Source organism: Molothrus ater, chromosome 2 (genome assembly GCF_012460135.2).
Source record: "Molothrus ater isolate BHLD 08-10-18 breed brown headed cowbird chromosome 2, BPBGC_Mater_1.1, whole genome shotgun sequence".
NCBI classification, from domain to species: domain Eukaryota; kingdom Metazoa; phylum Chordata; class Aves; order Passeriformes; family Icteridae; genus Molothrus; species Molothrus ater.
The window spans coordinates 39,724,380-39,747,304 of NC_050479.2; the positions used below are offsets into that span (position 1 = coordinate 39,724,380).

General features: G+C 39.4%; 1 protein-coding gene and 1 long non-coding RNA gene across 4 annotated transcripts in view; one reads left to right on the forward strand and one right to left on the reverse strand.

The window, feature by feature from the left end:
- LOC118701932 (uncharacterized) overlaps positions 1 to 22,925 on the forward strand; it is a 73,707-nt gene that overhangs the window by 30,517 nt on the left and 20,265 nt on the right. The gene's annotated exons all lie outside the window — the stretch shown is intronic.
- The window catches only part of CLYBL (citramalyl-CoA lyase), a 166,373-nt gene that overhangs the window by 3,427 nt on the left and 140,021 nt on the right, over positions 1 to 22,925 (reverse strand). For 2 of the 3 annotated variants that reach the window (XM_036406898.2, XM_054518510.1), the window contains exons 4-7: positions 21,106 to 21,207; positions 19,251 to 19,344; positions 17,705 to 17,872; positions 12,531 to 12,655 (exon numbers count right to left, since the gene is read on the reverse strand). In XM_036406898.2, the coding sequence (XP_036262791.1) occupies positions 12,531 to 12,655; positions 17,705 to 17,872; positions 19,251 to 19,344; positions 21,106 to 21,207 (489 nt within the window). Of the gene's footprint in view, positions 1 to 10,231; positions 10,288 to 12,530; positions 12,656 to 17,704; positions 17,873 to 19,250; positions 19,345 to 21,105; positions 21,208 to 22,925 lie in introns of all 3 variants that reach the window. The other variant, XM_054518511.1, reaches the window with a different exon arrangement.

Genomic DNA, 22,925 nt, shown 5'->3' on the forward strand with positions numbered 1-22,925 from the left:
CCCCATGCTCTCTTTTCCAATTCTGCTAGACGAAATTTGCCTCTAGCATTCTTTTGATTTTCTCTCACATGAATATAAAGAAAACAAGACTTTCTATAAACACCATTTGCTTTGATAGCATTAATCTGGGCATTAATTTAGCCATAGATCTAAATTTCGTTTTTGGCTAATTTTCTCAACAATCTCACACTTCCAGTCTGTACTTAGATTTCCAGTAGTTCTGCTATGGGACCAAGGGCCTGCTCTTAAGGAAGCTTGCAGCATGAACAGGAACAATGGCAGGTGGGTAAAGCAAGGCTGGGATTTGCATCCATCCCATTTGGCGGCTGTGGTTCTTGCTCACCATGCAATCATGTAAGTCATTCAGAGGGAGCCTTTTCAGAAATATGTAAAGGGACTCTGCCATCAGGCTAATCAAAAGTGTCAGACCTGCCTTGGGAAGAGACAGGCCCTCCAGGTGGAGGCTGATGGAGAAGTGGGGAGGAGGAGCATGCAGGAGGCAGAGCTGCAGATGATGGGCACAGCTTCTGGGTGACAATACCTAGATGCAAATAACTCAGCTGGGATGAGAAGCGGGGGAATGGAGGACAACTGTGGCACTCACCAGACAGCAGTCTGGAAGTGCAGCCCTACTGAGGAATGGGCAGATCTGTGGGCCAAAGACAGATTGGTGTGCCCCTGCTTAAAGTGACACAGTACAGATTCTGCTGTGCCTGTTCAGCGCCATCCTCCATGCAGCCACACAGAGAATGTGCTGAAGGCAAAGCCCTGTGAGAAATAGGGTGGCTTTGATCTGCAGTGTTTGGGAGCTGTAAGGGCACTTTGGCTGCTCCACACTGCACAGCTGTGAAGGCAGCACAATACAGCAGAAGGGTTTGTAAATACAAAATGTATCCCTCAGCCTGATGTCTCTACAGCTTGGGCAGGGCAGACTACCAAGGAGGAATGAAGGAAGAAAGTGAATGGGCAACATTCCCTGTTTGGGTCATCATTCAGACTATCTAAAAGTCCTTCCCAACTGAGTGACAAGCAAGGAAAGACTCAAGGTTTTTCCTTCTGGCATGAAGTATTATTCACAGTGACATTTAATGCTCTATTAGGACAGTAGTAACATTTCTGAAAAATAACAGCAATTTATGCAAGATGCAGGCCAGGCTGAGTAAGGTGTTAACAGCTCTACTTCAAATGTCAGTATATCCTAAAGTGCTGTGAGGATTGGAAAAAGAAGATTTAGCAAATATAGAAAACAACTGCAAGTGAATTAAAATTATAGACAGCAGTTAGTGGTTTTGTTGGTGGTGGTTTTTTTTTTTTTTGTTTTGTTTTGTTTTGTTTTTTTTTCCTCAGAGGTAATGGCAAATTATAATCTTGGAAAAATGGAAATTGACAATGGTCAGCTCCAAGTAATGCAAGGATCCAGCCTACAGGCAAGAGAAGCCATAAGGCATAGCTGACAGAGAACAGTCATTTTCACAGGTCAGGACATGAAGATACAGGCTTGTGATATAGGAGGGCAAATCAGTTATGCAATAAGAATAACAAATGCAACAAATTTCTAGGTGGCTGTGGAGACACTGAAGAGATGCAGAACCTAACATTGTAGCATGCAAGCCTGTCAGATTTTATGCTTGTATCATATGAACTTCCTCTTAGATAAATTCAGCCACTCCAGCACAGCTCAGACCTGGCAAAGTTCAACATGTAATTGAGGGTTCTTCTTTGACAACTAGGAATACAACCCTGGCCGCACGCTGCCATGAATCTTGAAGGTGGCTCTTGTTATCTGTATGTCATCCTTAAAGATTTCCTTTATCTATAAGAAATGACATGTATCAAGTCACAGAAAGAGTCTCAGTGTTGGTCTGTCATTTGCCATGGCAAAAGATGAACACATTAATGCAGTGTTTCCTAGAACATGAAGACCTCCTCTTTTTGTGTGTGTCTTTGGGAACATTTACCTTGTGAAACTTTTGGGAGTAGTTAAGAGCTTGGAAAATCTGTAAGACCACTTCATAACCAGAGTAATACTGGTTTTTAGTGGCAAGAAGGTTTTTACCTTTCTACAAGTTAAATGGACAGGATTCGGGGTCCATTAGTTCAGTGTTGTCTAGGGATCAGTATTCTCTGGTGGAACCAGGAGAGGGGAAGAAATGATACAGGAGCTAGTGTTTACCATGGGTATAATGGAATGGTGTTTAATATGGAACTGTGTTGACTTTGACTACACAGGAGATGGACAGGATTGCAAGTGAGGTACCCTTATGTTTTTCCATAAGATCAGGGAATGTAAAGTTTTATACTTCTTTATCTGTACTGAAACCTTTTTTATGATACACAATGTTACACGGGGTTTTACTCTCACCATATTTTATTTCTTTATGTACTGTTGGATTAAGGAGAGAAATAAGCAGAGTAAAACTATCATGATACAGAACATTCAAGGCACCTCTTAGTAATGTGACACAATTATCTCTGAGTTGTGTATAAAGCACTTGAGTTAATTAAAGTCAAACAATAATTGTTCTGGGACATGTGGGACAGTGATGAGACGAGCTAGTCCCCTTTGGCTGGCAATACAGAAGAATTAGATGTACTCCTGCACCTGCCAATGCCTGGAGCCTTTTCTTCAGCATTTGCTTTGTGGTTACCTGTGCCTCTAACCACATCCATCCCAATGACTGCAATGAGCTCACTAAGAGTGTTACTGCAGACCCTCAGTTCCTAGACCACTGTAATCTATTAATCACCTGTGTTGGTAGTGAATATCAAGATTGTATGCAAAAGTATGTATGAAAATAAGAAAGGATGTAAATTTTGAAGTACCAAATGACTCTTGTAAATTCCAAAAAGTCTGCTGGCTCCCTGTCCGTTGGCAGACAGGACTCCAAGCACAAGCATTGGCTTTGACATCTCTGCTCTTTCTTTTTGGAACCACTTATGTGGTTCCACTCAATCGTTGTCCAGCCGTTGCTGATAAACCTGTGATTTGATGCCTTGATCTCATCATACATGTAGCCAACAACTTTAACTCCCATGTGACAGTTGCCAGGGTTTTTTCAAAGATATTTATACAGGTTACATTAAGATCGTGGCTTGTCCACAGCAGAAAGAAAAACCCAATTGTCCTACATCAGATGAAAGAATATAACTAATAGTGCTAGGTTAATTTGTTGTGGGCTGTCCTAGGTCACTGTGTAGAGACAACCGACTCTTCCAAAGCAGCTTACTTTGGGAATCTAGTCAGCGTACTTAGATGGCAGGCTTGAAGGTGCTAGGGAATCCTGGGAGTAGGTAAGGCTTTGGCATGGGGGACACTCTAGTTAGTTAGGCCAGTGAAAAAAAGGAAAAGCAAGACAAGGTAATGTGCCAGGAAACAGCAATATGGACAAGACATCACCTGCTGATGAATTTTGAATTAAGTATGGGTCTAAAATAGGGATTATGTGACACTTATGAAATGGCCCCAAACCCCTCTTCCACTACTCAGGGGACTACTGACTGTATGACATCTCTCAAGTGAGGGGGGGCCCTCAGACTGAGCTCTAGTGTCACACAGTTAGAAACAGTGCCCCACTGGGGGTTGAGGCACTGGGTTTTTTCCAACTACTTTTCTCAACAGTTTTGCAATACTTTCCTTTGCAGACCACATCCCTGCAGAGTGCGTAGCAGTCTCGTTATCCCCTTGTCCTACTGGGCCGTCTTTGGAGGGGATGTGCACCTAGGACGTGGTGGAAATGGGCATAAGGGAACCAACAAGGCAGCCACCCTTCTCTCCTCCACCCCCTTGATCATTAGGAGATGTCGTGAGTCAAACAGAGCTCCCTCACTGCTCTGGCAGCACGGGCCAGAGGCTGGTGTGAATACAGCCTTTGTGTAAATCAGTAATTATGTAAGTGCCCTTTCAGCCCCGGTGACCTGTGTCGGCACTTGCGGGCAGTGCCAGGCTAAATGGAAATGAGCAGAAGGGGTGATGCCAGCTGGCCAGGGCAAACCTTGTGTACCTCCTAACCCATACAGACAAATGGCCTCAAGTCCACAGACACAGGAAATCTTTGATCCACAGTTATCTGAGAGACACGAGTTCTTTCCATGGTAATCCAGTGTCTCACCCACTTCTGAAACACAAAGGTCTAGTTAAGACTTATTGGAGACACCAAAACTACAAGGAATAAATGCACTAAAATCTGCTTGGGTCTGAGAACACTGCCTCTGATCCTGTACAATATTAGGTGCTATAAGGCAATAAGAGTTTTGTGTTCTGCAAGCAGGGCAGATTTGGTCTTCTGAGGAGGGAAGGGAGCAGGTGGATGGCAAAGGCTCCCCCTAAAAAGTATGGCATTCATGAAGATAATTCCCCTGGGATTAATGAAAACACACGTTGTTTGAGTGACTCCCTGCAGAGGAAATTTGGAAGTCTTTGCTTTGGGGCTTAAAAAGAACGCTTGGATTTGCTTACAGGTAATGAACAAAGGAGAAGAGGAGCCTGGTCACAGCAAATGGCATTGGGTCTGTGCCTGGGGGAGGAGTGATTATCCTCAGTACAAAGGAATGATTTCTCTTGAAACAGAAGGTTGAGACCATATTTTTGGGGAAGTCAAGAGCTAACAGCTGTGATGGTGCTGAATGCAGGTTTAATTAATTTTTTTTTCTTCTGCAAGTTGTAGCCAAAGAGCTGTCATAAAGAGCTGGGTCATGATTCTACCTTCTCATAATGAACTTCCAAAGGTTAGTGAGCTGCTAGGAGGTGTTCAGTGAAATCTGGGTCAACTGAGAGTATGTTCCAGGCTGTGACAAGATAATGTCTCTCTCTCTCTTCTCTGCTCAGGCCTGTCCTGCCTTCAGTCACACATAACTCTGGCTTTCTTTAAGTGTCTTTGCAGTAGGTAGGAATGCCCAAATAACCAGTGCAGTCACATATGACAAACTGAAGACTTCACAGGGTGTGAGCTGTATGGACAAAGCTTTTTGGGCCACATATTTCCATAGCCTCTTCCCTTGGACCTTTTCACATTCACCCCTTTTCTGTAACAACATTATGGGTGGAAAAACACTTGTGCACCAAATCTTTGTGGAAAAAGAAGTGATCCCTGAAAAGGTTTGTCAAAGATATCTTCTTGGCAAGAGGAGATGCTCAGTGGGTCTCTGATCTGTTGAAGCGTGCATAGAGAGGGAATTTTGCAAAGTATCATCACCATTAAGTTTCCGTAGCCTTTTTGCTGATATGTAGAAAACATTAGAAATCACTACCTTTTGTTTCTTTTTGCCAGTGCAATCTTCCACTGGAGTAGTAGTAGTCAGTGAGTTCAGAGGATAAATCAGTTTGTAAAGCCAGAAGCAGGCCTGTTTGTTTGAGATAGGCTTCTGCCTCTAGGAGCAGATGGAAGGACACAAAAGGTCAAGAAAGAAAGAGCAACAACCACATGAAATAGAGATTGATTTTTGCCTCAAATAACTCCTGAGCAGCAGTGCAAGAACTCTGACAGAAGAAACCCTTTCTAAAGCTCAACAGGTAGAAAGGACTTTGTGATCCTTCAAGTCCACAGTGGGGCAGGAAAGATGAAGAACAAGGACCTACAAGGTCCTTCATTTCTTCTCCACCTGGCAGTACTGTTTCCAGCCCATATATAAGGGTTTTGCCCTGCTGGGTGAGCCAGACAAGCTGTTTTTCCATCTTACAGTCCCCCAAGCTCCCTGAACCACCAGGGACAGCCCTTTCAGCTGGGGTAGGCCTGGGGATGCTGCTTGGTCCAGCGCCAGAAACTCCTCAGGCCACCAAAGTCTCTCCCTCTGCCTGAGCAAAAAATCTATTTAACATCCCTGAATGAAAGGCAGATAGGAGGGTTTTTTATTGCTGTCTTTGCATTTTCTTTAGTTACCTTCTTATTGTGGTTGCTGCCTTCCTGTGTTCTCCTCTAGAGCAGGAAGGAAAAAAACTAAAGAAGCGGAGGAAAGTTCTAGAAATCAGGAATACCCTCCACTGGTTTTCATTCTCTGTCTCACACTGTATTGGGAACGGAAGAATCCTAGAGAGCACACTTGCTGCTGCCAAGCAAATCTTTATTTTATAGCACAAAAGCAGCTTCCTGGACAAACAGCCTATCCAACCATGCATTTTTTTCTCCCTAGTGAGCATCATGGTTATTATATGGAAAAGTGAAAAGGAACTCATATTAAGACTTTAGGATCCTCAGATGACCTTCATTTAGTAATTTGGAATTAACTTGAGGTTTATAGTCATGGAAGCAATTTGTTAAATATAAACTAGAAAATGCAATCTGAAAGTAAATGACTACAGGGCACAGACAGCACTTGATACTGAAGGGAAAGGTAGCTGTAAAATACAATGGAGTTGAGGAAAATAATAATAGTGAGTCTTGTTCTGCCCACAAGCATGGAATTGCCTATATTTTTGTATTCTGTGTTTTTTCTAATTTCAGATTCATTTTCTGAATAGGGTTGAACAGCCATTTTTTACTGTGATTCTCTATTTCATCTGACAGAGCTTTTGCAGACAGCCACTCCAGGTCCCTGGAAAAGCTGGCTAGCACAGAGAGGAGTGAAAAGGCAGCAAGACTGCTGCTACTTAAATTAACTGAAACAATATTTTGGCCGTACAGGCTTCTGAATTCCCTCAGTAAGGCTTAAAAAGAGCCATCTGGTCAGAACATTACCTCTCTAGTTAGAGCCTGCTTTGGAAATTGAAATGAGGCTCATGAGCACTCGTTAATGCTTTTTAAACAGGGATTTTGGAGGTGGGTAGCTGCCTTGGTGTGTTGCTCGGTGCAGAGCAGGTTTCGGCACGATGGTGGGCAGGTGTCTGCAGCGTTGGGTGCCTTCCCACTCCATGCTCATAGCAAAGCAGTGCCTGCACTGGGAATGTGCCGACACAGCACGGCCCTTCCAAAAGCAGCTCACCCTGCGTTTACCTCCTCGAGCCGACAAGGATGGGGGAGTCGTGCCTTGCTGAGGAGGAGCCCAGGGAGCTGCCATCCTCTGCAGGGCCCGTGTCCCCTGGGACAGGAGCAGCTGCCCCCTCCAGGGGCTACCTCCGGGTGGAAAGGCTATGGAGGGGCACAGATCCATCCTGCTCCCGGCTCCCGGTGAAACTTCTCCCCGCGGGAAACAGCAATGTGCCATCCGAGTCCTTCTCCCTCTGTGTTTTGGACACGGGTCTTTAATGAGTGGAGGAAAACAGATTAAGAGCCACTGAATGCCTGCTGGGGAGTGGAAAGGGCGGAAGCTGGCAAGAAAATGTTTTTGTATGAGTTTCTGCCCTGCTTAGAAGCTTTTGCAGCCCCGTGTAGTAAAATCTGTCTCCTTTTCTCCCCACCTGGCATAACTCCCTCAGGACTGATTGCACCAATGTAGGAACCAGTATAGCACAAGCAATTAGCTAATACAGCCCCTTCTGCTCTATTGTAGAGGTTCAAAATCCACCCCAGATGGATCTTTTTAAGAGAAAGGCCTTCAACCATGACACAAAACACATTTATAAAGCATTTTTCAAATACTGAAAGTGTATAGGGAAATTTGGAGTACTAATATGAGCTCTCTCCATCTCAGTTTTGACATTAAAATTTCATTTGGCCATTTTTTTTAAAAAGACAAACAACCATGGTCCATGCTTAAATCCCTCTAGCACTCTTCATCTTTGCATAGAGACGCACCTGAGCCTAGACTTCTTAAGGCTGGTGCTCCTTAAAGGTGGCAATTTATCACAAATTCCTGAATCCCCTACTCTGCAGAGAAAGGAATACACATTGTTTAATTAACATAAGGGACAGAACATGCCCTGTGCTCTCAGAGGGAGGGCTGACAGTGCTGCAGCCCTGCACACACAGAGGTATCCTGTGCTGCCACTGCCACCCTGGGATGGGATCCAGCTTGGTTGGTGGCACCTCAAAACTCAGCAGTCTGTCCTGGGCAAGGGCAGTGGGGGCCTGGGCTGCTCCCTCATTCCCAGCTCTACATAAAGCCCTGAGATATAATGCCCTGTAAGGTGCAATATAATCCCTGGGGATTGATGGGGTTTGATACAGCCCCATGCCAGAGGGATGCTCCCGTGCATCCCTTCCAAGAGGCATCCCTTGGACATGGTCCCACTTTCCTGGCAGCCATGGGCTGGATTGAGAAAGGGTGGATCCCACTTGGCTGGGGAGCCCTCCTGGGGTCAATGGAACAGCCAGGAAGGGGAAGAAAGTCAGGGCAGACCTCCCTGTAAGGCAGTGGGAGATGGAGCTGGCTGAAGCACGAGGGCGCATCGTCTCTAAGATACAGTGGCTTGGGGTAGCTTTTCCTAAACAAAGAGCATTATAAGAGAGCCACTGCTGGAAATTTCCATTCCTTTGTTGGGTTGATGCTGTGTAAATAAATGCATTCCTAAGCTTTTTCATAATCCTGGAAAGGGCCGTAAATGAAACTGTATCGTTTGCCAAATCACTGGAGTTCATATATATTATTCCTCAGCTGCTGGGTACACGATATACAATGGCGCAGAATATAATGCAAGAAACATATGCTAAAGGTCTTCTTAGAAGCACTCTGTGCATTTGTATGTGGCATGTACAAATATTGATTTTGATTTGCTCTATGAGATTTAAATATTCAACCTATAATACAACTTGGATTTGTGGTATACTTACCTTAACTCTAAATAATCCTTACCTGACGGGTGACCTTAGCAGCAGCATTCAGTTATTCCCTAGTTTAATATGTGGGTGCTTTGAAAGCATTTGCAAATTAGTATGTGAGATAAATGTGTAATCAACCTTTTTCTTTATTCTTCTGCTTTTTCTTATATTTGAATTTTATTTAAAAGTAAGGTAATTTGGGAAGATTAAATTCCAATAATGATACTGTGCCTGGTGTACTTACACTTTGAAAGGCTTAAAAATGCATTTTCAATGTTTTTAATGTCTTATATTTTTCTCATATATAAACACTAACCACTTCTAGAAGAGATACAGTCCTGTATCCAGGGTACTGGTAATGTAAACTCAGGAGTTACCTAAATAGTAAAGATTGTTATGTCCTCATTGTTAGAAATCAGATATTTTTCTTAGAATAGGCTAATAACTTCTCCCACTAACTCTACTCCCTCAGATTCAGTTTATCTGTATTTATAAGATCACTTCCCTGTTTAATGTAGTACAAATGCTTTAGAAATTTCTAACAGAAACTGTCCTTTAGACTACTGGAATTATGTTTATCACCCTGCTTTTTATTTTTGAGCACACCGACATCTATCTTATATTTAGACTTTCTGACAGCTACACCTGCTTTCTTTAGGACGAATATTCTAATTTTGAAAATCATATCCCCTAGTAATGCAGTTCTACTGGAAAAATATTGAAATGACCTGGAAATAACACTTTTCATTTTTAGCATGTTTCAGTTTTAGTTCTCAAAGTTTTAGACAAAAGAGAACACTTAATAAACACTTGAATAAAATACAAAATGTACTTTTTCAACATTTGTTTCTACTTGTCCAAAATACAACATTACCGTTTATTTCCTGGACATGCCATTTTTAAATTGGATTAGAAATGTAAAAAAAGCCCCACAAGCAAAACAACCTAGAAACCAAACCAAATCAACCCCTCAAACAGGACTATCTCCATAAGGCAAGCCCAAATACTCCTGGCTAGCTGGATAGCTCTCTAATTTCCTTCTGTTTGGACATTGCCACAGCATCTCTAATTCCACAGTGCTCATCTGAGATCCTAATTTTTCCTGACCTCAGTACTCACATTTGGGGGCTCCTATGTCAAAGCTTTTCAGCGTCCAGGATGAAGCAGCCTGGTTCAGCCTTCTTTCAAAAGAAGATTATTATGGTAATTGTAGGTCTCAAATCAGAATAGATTATAAAAGCTTATTACTGTATTTTAATGTAAAATATTGTTAACTAAAGGCATCAAACTTTAAACTACATTAATAGCAAACTATGATCCCAGAGACTGCAGACCAGTAACTTATCTACCACACAAACAGCTGCACAAATCCCTCACATTTATTTTTTCCAGGCTTTCAACTTTGATTAATAACATGGTAAAACCATGCAAGTCTCAACCATATTAACCACAGCTATATTTTTAGTCCTACCGACATGAACACTTTAATATAATAAAAGGGAAAGGAAAACAGAAGAGGTGTTTCATTAGGACAGGAGGATTACTGAAACCGCTGTGTGGAGCATTTGCCAGGAGGTGGTAGGGGAAGAGTTATTACTCACATTTTAGCATGTCGTTAGGATGTGGAGAAAGAGGATCCCTCTGTGAGATATGTTTGCTTTGGAAAAAAAATTAAGTAATCAGACTGTCCAAGCTCTTCTCACTGACACAGTCATAACAGCAAATTAGAAACTCAGTTAATGAGTTTCCAGCATTACATGGAAAGCTATTTTTCCAATTTTGTTATAAAATTCAGTAATACGACGGTGCTGCGAGATCCAGAAGTTCACATATTAACCTGCCAGTCCTTTTTTATTGATAGATGGCTACGTGCAAAAAATATATAAAGCATGCAACCTGGTTGGTTAAAAAAATAGCCTGCACCACAAACCCTCAGCAAATTTGCTCTTGCAGCTGATTATAGAAGCTTATAACATATTTTAAAAGCATTAATGAAGAGGAAAAAAATTTCCCCAAACCCAAATAAACTCCCCCTGAATGGCTGATATAAACAAAAAACCTCAGCATTATGTCAGTAAATAGCAGTTTCAAAAGAAATTTAAAGACTAATGCTTGCCTAACATTAAATTATTCAATATTTAACATTTTTGGCTTAATGATTGTATGATACTGGCACTAGAGTTAAATTTGGTCGAGTCTCCTAGTCAACTACTCATATGACAGAGGTGCTCCTTAGATGAGTTTCTGACACTAAATTCTGATGAATGAATAGTATTAAGCACATAATAAAAAATATTTGGCTGAGTAAGTCGTTTGACTTTTTTTCTTGCTGCATGTACCTGCCTACACATTTGCACCAGCAGTATGTTTGTAATGATGCCTTTTGTGAGGGAGCCAAGCCCTGTAAATTGGAATAATGGGCAAAACCAGTCGCATATTTTTTTATTTCTATATTGCTTGCATGAAGAGAGCTACATTTCAAAACTGAGGTGGAGAGAACAAAGAGATCCAGGCACACAGCATCCTAATAGGGACCCTGAAATCACTGCTCTGGACAGCACCCAAAAAGCATAGTCATGGCAGTGCTGGAAACAGCCAGGTACCACAAAGGGGATGCAATAGCCCAGCAAGGAGAAGGGCAGAGCAATAGCAAATACCTTGTCACACTTTAACTCTGAGAAGAAAGCATAATATCTGTTTTGACCTTTGCAGCAATTTTAATGCACGACATCCATAGCATCAGAAATGCAGGGGAACAGGGAAGGCAGACATCCCAATTTTTTCTAATCCACTAGAAAGTGGAAAAAATGTGCAGAAAGCATTTATATGGCACCAGTGAAATGAGACCCCATGCACAGTCTTATAGGTGAACTTCTCGACCGGAGGGATTTGTCTCCTACTTGAATGCCACACAAGCAAGTGTGAACCATTCCCACTCATCTGCACTCCCCATTCTGACATTGGGACTTTCTGTTTTAACTAGCCCAGGCTTGGCTAAGACTAAGATAAACGTGTTTGGCTGCAACTTTTTTTTTTCTTTCAAAAAGAGGCAAACTGGATTATAGCAAATAACCTTTAAGATAATTAACTGACAATGCCGCAACTAGCATAAAATCTTCCTTCAGGCGACCCCTAATTTAAGTATTACTGGCACAAAGTGGAGACAGATTGTGCATCACCACCGCAATATTTACATAGCAGAAACCCACAGAGCAGGAAACGTGAGACTCAATGATGCACTAAATTAGGAACAATCATATTCTAGTGTTAATTTGCTTTCTCCTCTATCCAAAATCCAGGTCCAGCAATTGGTACAAATGCACATAAAACATTCCCATTTTTAGTGATTAAGAACCACAATCTGAAAGCAGTTTCACTCAAAAGTACATTCAATTACTACTGGGCATGTTTGAGGGATCAAACCCCCAAAAGTGAAACAGGTCTACCAATGCAGAGATTTTTTTAGAAACCAAAGGCTTCCTAATGCATTTATTTCTTTCCATAAATGATGTCTGTGCAAGCAGTCTGAGTCCTCTGCCAGGCTACCTGACTTGGGTTGCAAATATTTTCCTCTGACAGTAACACTGTGATTATGCAGCGTAATGGAGAAGCAGTTTTAATTCTCTGAACCTGTAGATATTTGCAGGTACTCAAAAGGCTGCATAATCACAGAATTAAAGTTAAAATGGGGAGGAAGGAAAAGATAGCCATTCTATTTCTAAATATATTGGTAAATGACACATTTATAATATCCACTATCCAGAGACAGATTTCACAAGCCATACTCTCAGTTACAGCACTTCGTAAGATAAAAGCAAAGAGCCATCACCGACCTTTCTAATAGAATCTTAAATATTATTCAAATTTGGTTCCACTATGGCATATTAGCAAAATATTTACCTTGCCTAATCGCTGATGTTCTTCAAAAGCAGAAATCAGTTCTTGTGCCCACTTTATTTTTTCAGGGCTTGGAGAGAACTGTTCCTGGACAACAGCAATTTGGTTGGGGTGAATCACCTGCTTACCTACAAAGAAGATTAATAACACCAGAATCATGCATCGACAAACAGATGTTCAAGCAAAATGTTCCAACCACTTGAGGCTCTCATATGCCTTGCAGACTTTCTTGCTCTCTAACTAATTATTTTACTTGGTTTATTTTATTTTTAAAACTGGAAAACAGGCAGATAGCTTTTTGGCAGATTATTTTAAAAGCAAGATTACCTTGTGCTATGCTTGCATTCAGTATAGTTTGAAAGAACCCAGTTCTTCTCCTCCCTCCCCATTTTGATCTATACATCTTCCCTCAGGAATTTCAGGTGCAGTTGCTTGTCTTGGGCAATCAATAACAATTAACTGTAATGCATCTCTGAATTTGACTATGTAAATAACAGCTCCAGCCACTCTTAAATAAGTTGTATTAAAGTGTGTTCAGAAAATGAGATCTGAAGAAGATGGCAAGAGATCTGTCAGGCTGAAAAGCTACCAGTACCCTAAGGATCATTCCCTAAATTCTCAGTATTGGCTTATAATCATATAATCCCCAATGTTGTTTAAACTGTTGTTGCTGCAATTATTGGTAGTTGCAGGTAGGCTGCAATATTTATTTAGTTACTGGTATAGCAAACAACCACCAGCAGTGCCCTGAGGCTTTATGAAACAGTTTTTTTAATCCTTTCTTGTATAAACATAAGTTAAGAAAATAAAAATAGATGTTGTCTTTTTCACTAGAGATTTTCAAACGTGAATAGACAGCCACATAATCCCTTTTAATCTGTGATTGAAATTAGCTACGTTAAAACAAATACATGTCTAATTTGTTTGACACTTTAAAAAGTGCGGCGTTTGGCGTTATTAGTTCATTTCTATGGGAATTTCACAGACCGGTGGGATCTCCGTGGTTTGCTTTTAAGGTGCCCTAATAAAGGGAGGCTACCGTAACTCCCAGCTTCCTTCGGAGGAAAGGACTCTCCTCGGTGCCAGAAAACAAAACTCGTTAGAGGGGTGAGCCTGATGCTGCAAAGCTGCCAGCAAGTGAGCAGTGCCCTGCAGACCGAGGCTCCCACAGCCCCGCCGCTGCTGCCGCAGCCTCTTGTGCCAGCGAGATTTTTGCACTTTGCCAGGACAAGTTGGAAGTGTCAGGACCCAAGGAAGTTCCCTGCACAACGGGGTCTGCTCCCCTGTCCTTACTGCCATCAAGCCAGCTGTACTTTAGGAACCAGCCCATCACTGCATCTGAGAAGTCTCACGCCTGAGCGCAGGAATGCACCTATTTCCCAAGAAATAACACTGCAAAAATCCCTGGATTACTTTCATCAGGGTCTGAGTGATAACCTGGAGTACAAAGAAACTCTACTTAATTAAATGAGCAAAGAAATAGTAGTGCTGCAGTGTTGCTACGTTCCTTTGCTAAAATGCCACAAGTAGCTCAATTTTACTTCTTCTTGAACAACGTTTAGTTTATGATTTTACAGGCATGCAAATATTAGTTTGAAATTTCAATAACACAACTATTTTTAAAATACCTTAAATATTGGTAAAAATATGGTTCCCATTAGGAACCATAATTTTTGAAAGAAATGGCACAAATAATATTTTTAAACTAATATGCTTTATCTTAAGTTTACCCAGAAGTTTTTCAGAAATTTTAATAAAATATCATAATTAATAAGCTGATGATGTTCCTTATTTGTAATACAACAAATTCTCCATAGCTAAAGCATTAATTCCAAAATTGAAGTGTGTACAACAATTTCTTAAAAAATCCTAAGGAGCTTAATTATTTAAAAAAAAGTTGAGTATATTTTAAATTATATTTGAAGTCAATCTCTAATTATAACAAAATTGAAATTTGTATTAAAAATAAACATATATGACTTTTTAAAAGTGTAAAACATTTCTGTAAAATGACTTGCTTTTGATAAAGATACCTACATTAGTAAACTATGCTTTTAATCATTAAAACACTACTGAACAATTTAGGAAGAATATAATCGAGCTTTTGATTTATAGCACTTGGTTGATTTTTGTCACAGACTGCCTATGCAAATAACTGTATTACAGACATAATGCCATGCAGGAATGAAGAAAATATTTTAAACAGAATTGTTGTTATTGACAAGTTATGGAGAGAGTGCAAAATTGGAAGACATTAAAATTTATGACCACGAAATCCTTTTTACAGTACCACTAGATATATTGTGTTTTAAATCAATACTTGTCAAGTCTTTTAGGTAACTGTATGATGGTGTCATTTTAGTCTCCTACAAAAGACTGAAAGGAGAGGACACCTAGACTGTTTCGTATTTATATCTGCTCTCTCAGCATGTAGCACAGGAATTTTTATAATGACTAAGTCAGCTGTTAAAGCTTATGGCAAGGTTTACCTAATTTTTTACACAAACATTCCTAAAACCTATGCCCATTATATAGGCAACACACTGATTTAAAGTCCACAGGTAACGCTAGTGTAAAACATCTTGATGGATGCCTAGTTATAGAAACATAAATTTTTAAATAAATATAAATATTAAAGGACTATTAATTTGGATGGATTACATTTGAAAATATTTGATTTTATGTTTATACACTCACTGAAGGAAAATCAGGCTGATTTAAAGATAATTAGAAAAGAAAACTTGGCTGCAATAAGCAGTGAGTTTTGCAATAATATTTAAATACCTGGTAAATTCTTCATTATATTATTTTGCTTGTTTAATTTTAAGGGAAGCTATTTGATTACATTAAGGGCAATTTTACTGGCCTAATATGGGGACATCTAAGGACATACAGCTTAGCTAAATATTTTGGATTTGTATTGCTTTTAAGGGTGGTGAGTTCGGCCCTGTTCATGCAAATTAGTGAGTGTTCTCCAGCTATGAAAGCAATTTGCAAGACTCAGTTAATTTCAGTTCTGTTGATTTCAATAATTTTGATTCTTTATTAAAAAATTAGCAGGGCGGGACCTTATCTTTAAAAATTAGAAGAATTGTACATTTTGAATTCGTTATTAGGTTGACATTTCAATATTTTTACATTATCAGAGGACTGTCAGTGGCAAATACAATGTGCATACTTCTGCTTTATACAAGGTCATGGATTAAGCTAAGGCCAATTTGTAATTTTCTGTGATGAATGTGAAATTGGAAATGTTAAAATGTTTCACTTATACAGATTTGGAAAAAAACACTTGCATAGATTTGAAAAACCATGATTTTGCTATCAGTTTTGAAATTAGATTTTATTTCAATCAAAAGAAGCAGGAAAGATTATAAAAATATTAGATAAACTGAGAGCAAAAAGACAAAGAACAAGTGAAATATTTTAGATTGACCTAAAATATTTTTTTCTTTTTTCATAGGAAAAGGAAAAATGCTGTTTTGTTTTAGCTCAAACAGATTTTAATTTTTTCCCCCACCAAATCAGTAGAGTCAGTATTGAACCATCTCTAATTACAGTTGGACTGATTGTCAGGTTGTTTGCTGAATTTTGGAAATGAGTCGATGATAGCTGCAGAAAGGCAGGAGGCAAAGGGCAGGTGCAGTGAGAGCACCTTAATAAAATCTGTAGTTTTCACAGACCCTTACTCCTTGTATGGAAAGGCAAGTATGACACATGCACAGCCAAGATAGAAAGTAATTTTACACCCTAAATTGCTGTGTGACCTTTTTATTTGTCTTCTGTCTGGACCCTGTTCTAAGGTCAGGCAACTTCCACCATAAAGTCACTGGAGTCCAAATCACCATCAGCATTGGTTATGCTGAACATTTCTAAATTTCCTAAACTCACAGCCTCAGTTAAGCATTTAAATGTGCATTAAGCATTCAAAAAGAGTGCTCTCAAAGGGTCTAGGCACCTGCATCTCCGTCTTCTGTCAACAGGAGGTTCAGATGTTTATGTTGTTTCAAAAATGAAGCCTTTCCTTAAGCTAGGAAATATTGGTTGAGACTAGGTTGCCGTCAGCAGGTGCTACCATTCAGCAGCTCTATTATTTTCCCAACTTCAAAGGCAGCCGAGGGACGGGTGGAAGTCCACACGGCTGTGGATAATGTAGCTGTGAGGAGCTAACCATTTCACCTCCAAAACAAGACTTGGGTTTGCAAATGTCAAAGCTCAACAGACAGTAAAGCAGAGTTTGTGCTGAAAAGCATTGATTGCTATTCTTTTACTGGTATGCCAAGGTCACTTAAAATTGCACTTATCTTTTTGTTTGGTGCTTTAAGATATTATATACAGCTAACTGTAAAACTAGAGTTTGCTAGGTGGCATTGCTAGGACCCATGCTTTTGGTAACAGAAGCCTAAGGGATATTCTCATATGTGTATCCTGGATAGTGGTCAGAGAAAAATAATGTGGTGTTCATCCTGTGTGTTAGAATTCTCTCATGCATGTGTCAAATGGCTGCTTTCTATTGCAGACCCCAGTCTTTGGTGGCTGTACTGTCCCAACGAGGTGTCCGAGTGACCTGGTACACCAATCACAGGGTGACAGGCTGCATTACAAGACTGTGGGGCAAGGAGCCTGCTGCTCTTGTTGTCTGCCAATACCCATAGGTGTCACCAGCACTTACTAGGGAGAAAGCCAGGAGCTGACAAACAAACCAAAGAAAACAATAAGAAAACAACTTTCCTTTAGCAGCTAGAATATGAGATTTACTCCTCTTTTTTTTTTTTTTTTTTTTTTTTTCCCTAAAAAGTGTTTTTAAACTGCTGCTGTTGTTCAAACAAAGAGAAAGGGCTCCAGTTGTGGAGGAGCCATGGCAGAGTACAGTACTGCCTTTCCCATGCTCTGGGAAGGGAGGAATCACTGCACAGCCTCTACCCCAACTTCTCTTCAAAACCGCTCACACGCTTCATGGCAGACGGTTTCAAAAAGCAGCCTGTGACTTTTCAGGCAAAATTTCCAGCCACAATTTTTAAGATAGTAATAAACATAGAAGAGCTTGATATCAATGAGTTTTTCAATAAGTGCCCTGAAACAAAAACCAAGTTATTTGTCCAGGTGACTGTAAACGTAGCAACCTATTTAAAATGAGCAAGGTCCGCGTTCTTTTGAGGCATGGGCAAAAGTCGTACCAGTGAATCCCATGGAGGCGCCTTCCCTCGATTGCCTGCGGAGCCCATCTTCATCGTGGAAATCAATGTAAACAAGGTCTATTGCTTGAAGGCCAAATGCCTTTGCTGTGACTATGATTTTTTGCCTGGCATATAGAATATCGTGAGTTTCCTTACTGCTTGTTGCACCTGAGAAAATAACGAGAACAAAGAAAAGCTGACAAGAGTGTTTTAAACCTTTCTGTTTTAAATATTTCTTACGTTAAAAAAAAGGGGAAACTTTGAGATTATATTTAACTGATTTAGAAAATAGAAGAGGGATGTAAAGCTATACTGTAGAGTCAAAATGATACTCTTCTGAGGAAAAAAGATGCTTTAGCAAAAATAAAAAATAACGTCCCTTGAAACACTAGCTTATAAATTCAGATTTTGATTTAGTTTAAATCAGAAGTTGAAAGCCTGAGGTCAGTGGAAGCTTTGTCTGGTAAGGACTGCTGACTTGGCTAAAATGAAAGTAATTATTAGATTTTGCTATTTACTGAATGTACAGTGAGAAGCATTACAGCAAGTGAAGCTTTACACAAATTGATATACTGGGTCCAACTAAATGGTTAAAAAATTCACACTGAGAATAGAATTGCACTTTCCTTGGTTCTGATTCTTGTCACAACTGATGTCCTAAGCTGAATATTTAAGCTTTAGTATTTGAATGAAAAATTGATGGTAGATGACTTCTGAGAAGAAGCAAAAGTATTCATGAGACTTCATGTGCTCACAGGCTACCAGCTAAGCAATGTACTCATGTGAAGACTAGTGGGAAAAAAATAATAACAATAATAACCATAAGGTTATTATTTAGATAGAGATTTTCAGTCTGTAAGGAATATTTTAGTAAAGCAATGCTGATTTTTACATTAACATACTTATTTTTAATGTAGAAGTTCATAGCTCTGGGCTTTTATCTTTAAATTAAATCAGAAGCTAAGTGCCCTCATAAAATAAATAGTGAAGCACTTTTTAATTTTTAGGAAGTCAGTGCTTTCATTTGAATATGTGGCTGTATTGACATGTGACAACTTTAAAATAAATTTATGAAAGCAAAATGTAGCAGGAGAGTATTTGTGCTTGATGTCAAAAGCCTGAGTGACAGTTGTATGTAAAGAAGTGGTGAAGCAGACACCAGAATTTTAGGACTTTCAAATGTAGTTCTAAAAAGCATGTGAATGTTGCTTATGCATACAATATTTTAAAATTATTTCAGAGACTCAACAGGGTGAGGGTTTATTTTGTTTGTCTGTTTTGGGGTTTTTTTTGGTGTTTTTTTAAAATTAACTTCTGGTACTGACTGGCAAAAAGCACAAGGAAGTCTCAGTGCCCTGTAGCACAACGACCTTGTTTTAAATTGCCAGTGGTACATTCTGCACTGAAAAGAAATTAAGGGGTAAAATGAAAACATAAAATGCAGACTCAAGTGTCATTACTTTAATTATTGCTGTCAGAAATTTCACAGGCTTCTCCAAAGCAAATGCCATACATAAACATTTATAATAAAGAGGCAAGTAACAACCTATGCTGGCACGGAAATCCTCTCCTCCAAAGACAACTGCATCCAAATGAAAGCCAGCCTGGGATCCTGTTCTCAGTGCTTCTTCACAGACAGCCTTCAAATGAGAACAGAGCATTAATGTCTACAGAAATGCAGGATGCAGAGAGACTACAGAGGCTGTTACAGCAACTCAGTGTTATCAAAATCCTTCTGAGAATATTGCTCCTATTAAGCAAAGCCACTGTAGGTGCTCGACAATGCACAGTGCTTTAAAATGACTCAGCAAAAGAAAAAAGTATTTTGCTTTCCCTAAGCACCAAGATAGCAAATACTGGACATCCATAACAGGTTCCCCACTTTCTGGTTTACATTATGCCCCAGGTGTTACTGTGACCACTACTTCAGACATTTATGTAGCAATATGAAACAAAACATTTGGCAAATATTGCTTAGCAACAAACAAAAAGTATTAAATTTGATTAGTTTGACAAGCAATATATCTGCATGAGAAACTGAAATAAAGATCAGAAACTCTTTTATGAAATAAATAATATTAATGGTTTACAATTATTACAAGTTCCTTACAAGATAGAAGATTTGCCACTTTAAAGTCTCCATCTACATATAACTAAAAATAAGATAAGGATGTTAAAAATGCAACAAATGCTGCAGAAAAGTATTCAAATAAAAGTAAAACATTTTTCTGCTGTAGCTTTTTTCATGAGGAGAGTAGTATTGCTATTTTATATTGCTGTTTGGATAATATTAGTATCTTTTAAGGCTAAGGTACATGGAGAGAGACATGTAATTACCAGCTCTACTAACAGGTGTTCTTCTGTAGCAGCTGGTGGGACACAGAATTATTCTGTAACAGAGTGTGCTTTAAAAGGGAACTCTCCTGCCAGCATCAGCAACTGCAACATTAAACCTCCACTATAAAATACTGTAGGTGAGGAAAAACCTCAATGGCTTAATATATGATCTAATTCTGTGTTTGCACACTGGACAGGAGTGTGTCCATTTGGTTATGGCTTTATCATGCTCGCAGATAGGTGAGTGTGTGCTGTAAGATAAATGGCTGTATCAAACGATCAGGCTGCCTGTGAGGTACTTCTGGAGGGACTTCTGATCTGTGTGTCCTCAGCTGGTCTGAAACTTTTCCCTTAGAGCTTGGGAGGGGAATGCAGAGTTCCTTGTGCATGCACGAGCTCTTCTGTTTCATTACCATGTTGCCTTGCCATTCTGAAAAACTTGGACTTGATAGTAAGGGCTGGGGAGTGATTTATATTAAAATGAAATTAATAAATTAGATTTGATCTAAAATTACCCTAAAAAATGAGCATGTTCTTCAGGTATTTTCAAAGTTACTTCTGTGTCTAATCTTAGCATTAAACACTCCATCATACAGACAAAGAAACGATAACATGGAATTTGGTTGTAACATTATTAGTAGAAACCATTATAAAGAAGCAAGTTTAGCAATAGTGAGATGATATTAACTCTTATTTCAAACTAAGTGTTACACAAAAGTTGTGTCTGACAGCTACTAAATAGCCTGCAACACAGAGTATTCCAAATCTTTCGAGAGGCCTTTTCCACTCCAAGTGTGTTCAAAACAGTAACAGGAATGAAGAGAGGTTTTGATATTTGTTGTGGACTGTCTGGAACTGTTCTATCACTGGAATACTTTGAATTTATGAAGGCCTTTACAATACAAATATCAGAGTTCAACGTGCAAATGTTTTTGGGGATTGAACAATATGTTTTGTATTTTTTAACCTCTTTTCCTTGGTGAAATCAGGGAGAGACTGAGGAGTATTCTGCTTATCCTAGTTTGCTGAGATGGCAAAATATGAACACTTCAAGACTTTCTTACCTTAAAATTGAGCAAGCCCATTGCAGTTTCCACAAAGGGGATAAAATTCATTGGTTCTACAAGTGTTCGGCCTTTTAGGTGATGTAAGAATTTGTCTGAAAACTAAAACTAGACAGAATGAGCTATCAGAGGCAAAAAAAGAACAGTCTACATGTATACACAACATGGCAAATATTCACCTGACTGTAACAAACACCCCTCCCCAGCCCAAAACCTGATAACTAAAAAAATTAGAACAGCTTATAACAAGGCCTGTGATCTCAAACGGCAGCATTCTCATACATTTCTAAATTTGGAGGCTGGTTTGCAAGGGAAAAAAAATTTAAAAAAATCCAAGCTTAGCACCTCTCACCCTGGCTTAGTGAAATGCAAATCCGTGGGCTGTGGAAAACAATGAAGTGCTGCTGTACCTGAGGTCCGGTTTTGTTTCAGGTCCAGCACTGCCATCACTGGAAGCACTCCCCAGCCTTCTAAGTGGCATCCGTATTATTCATTACGGCACCGTTACCCTTTTGTTCAATAGGCTTTTCTTCATAATTTTTTAGCTTACCTAGGAAGGCCTTAAAAAGGAAGTTTAATTCTTTGAAGACCAAAGCTTGCCAATTTTTTCCATGAGACCAGTTCACAGCTAGCTCTGAGCTGCCAGTGGGGTAGCCCAAATTCCAAAATCTATCATCTGGAAACATACAAAAGCTCTTGCACAGATTTTTCCCCTTTCAAAAGGGGAAAAAAAAAAAAAAAAAAGGAGGGGTTGAACCTTCAGCCCTATATTGTAAATGTCTTATGTCTGTCCAGATCGAGTAATTTGTGTCAAGATAAACATATTGCAGGTACTGCAAAAATGTTGGTAAATAAAGACAAAAATCACATATGCATATATTTTAAATTTAAGGAATATTCAACTATTAATGGATATCAAAGGAAAGGGAATTTTAATCATCTCTCCATTCAGTCTCAGTTGGGTAAATCATATCTAAGAGATTTGCATAAATATAAACCATCAAAGACTTTTCATCTTCAAAGGGGGTTTCAAGACCCTATAAGCTTTGTACTGTAATCATCGCAGGTCACAACCCTGCAGGAATAAGGCTGCTATGGCAACATAAAAAACTAATGCTTAAGGCTTAGCATAATATTCTGACTAATAGAAAGGAAACTCATTTTAAAAGCTGGCAGCCTATTTACCAGAAGCTGGATTAGAGGTGTTATTTCCCCTTTTAGCTTCCCCCCACCACCCCTCCCCAAAAGAAGGAAAATCTAATCACCCAGATCTTGAAAAAAAAAAAAAGCTTTCCAGCAATTTGCAGTAACTTTACAATTAGGCCAAAATAAATCACAGCTTTCTCCAATGAAGAATTCTGCTCCCCCATCTCTGCTCTGCATCATCACCATGGCCCTCTTGATAACTTTTTTTTTAGTGAAGAGAATTCCACTCAAAAATGTGCAAGGAGAAAAAAAAATCAATTCACTCTGTACAGTATGGCAGATTACTACAGTGACAGAAAACAGTAAAGTTCACCCAGGCAAATGAAGAAAATGAGTAATATAATGGTATCAGTATATCTTCTTAAGACTCTTACCTGGTTTTAATTTTTTTAAGAGGAAAAAAATGCTACTGTGTGTATATTTTAGGTGCAAGTTAAAGAGCAGAGTTCTTGTTTTATTTTAAAATATTTTAAAAGTCACACTCCTGGAATTTTTGCTATCTTTTGTTTTGAAGGTAAAGCAAAAAAAAGAGCACATTTAATTAAATATTGCCTCCCTTTCTTTCTCTTGTAAAAGATTTGCAATAAGCACCAATACAAAAGGTAACGAGTGGA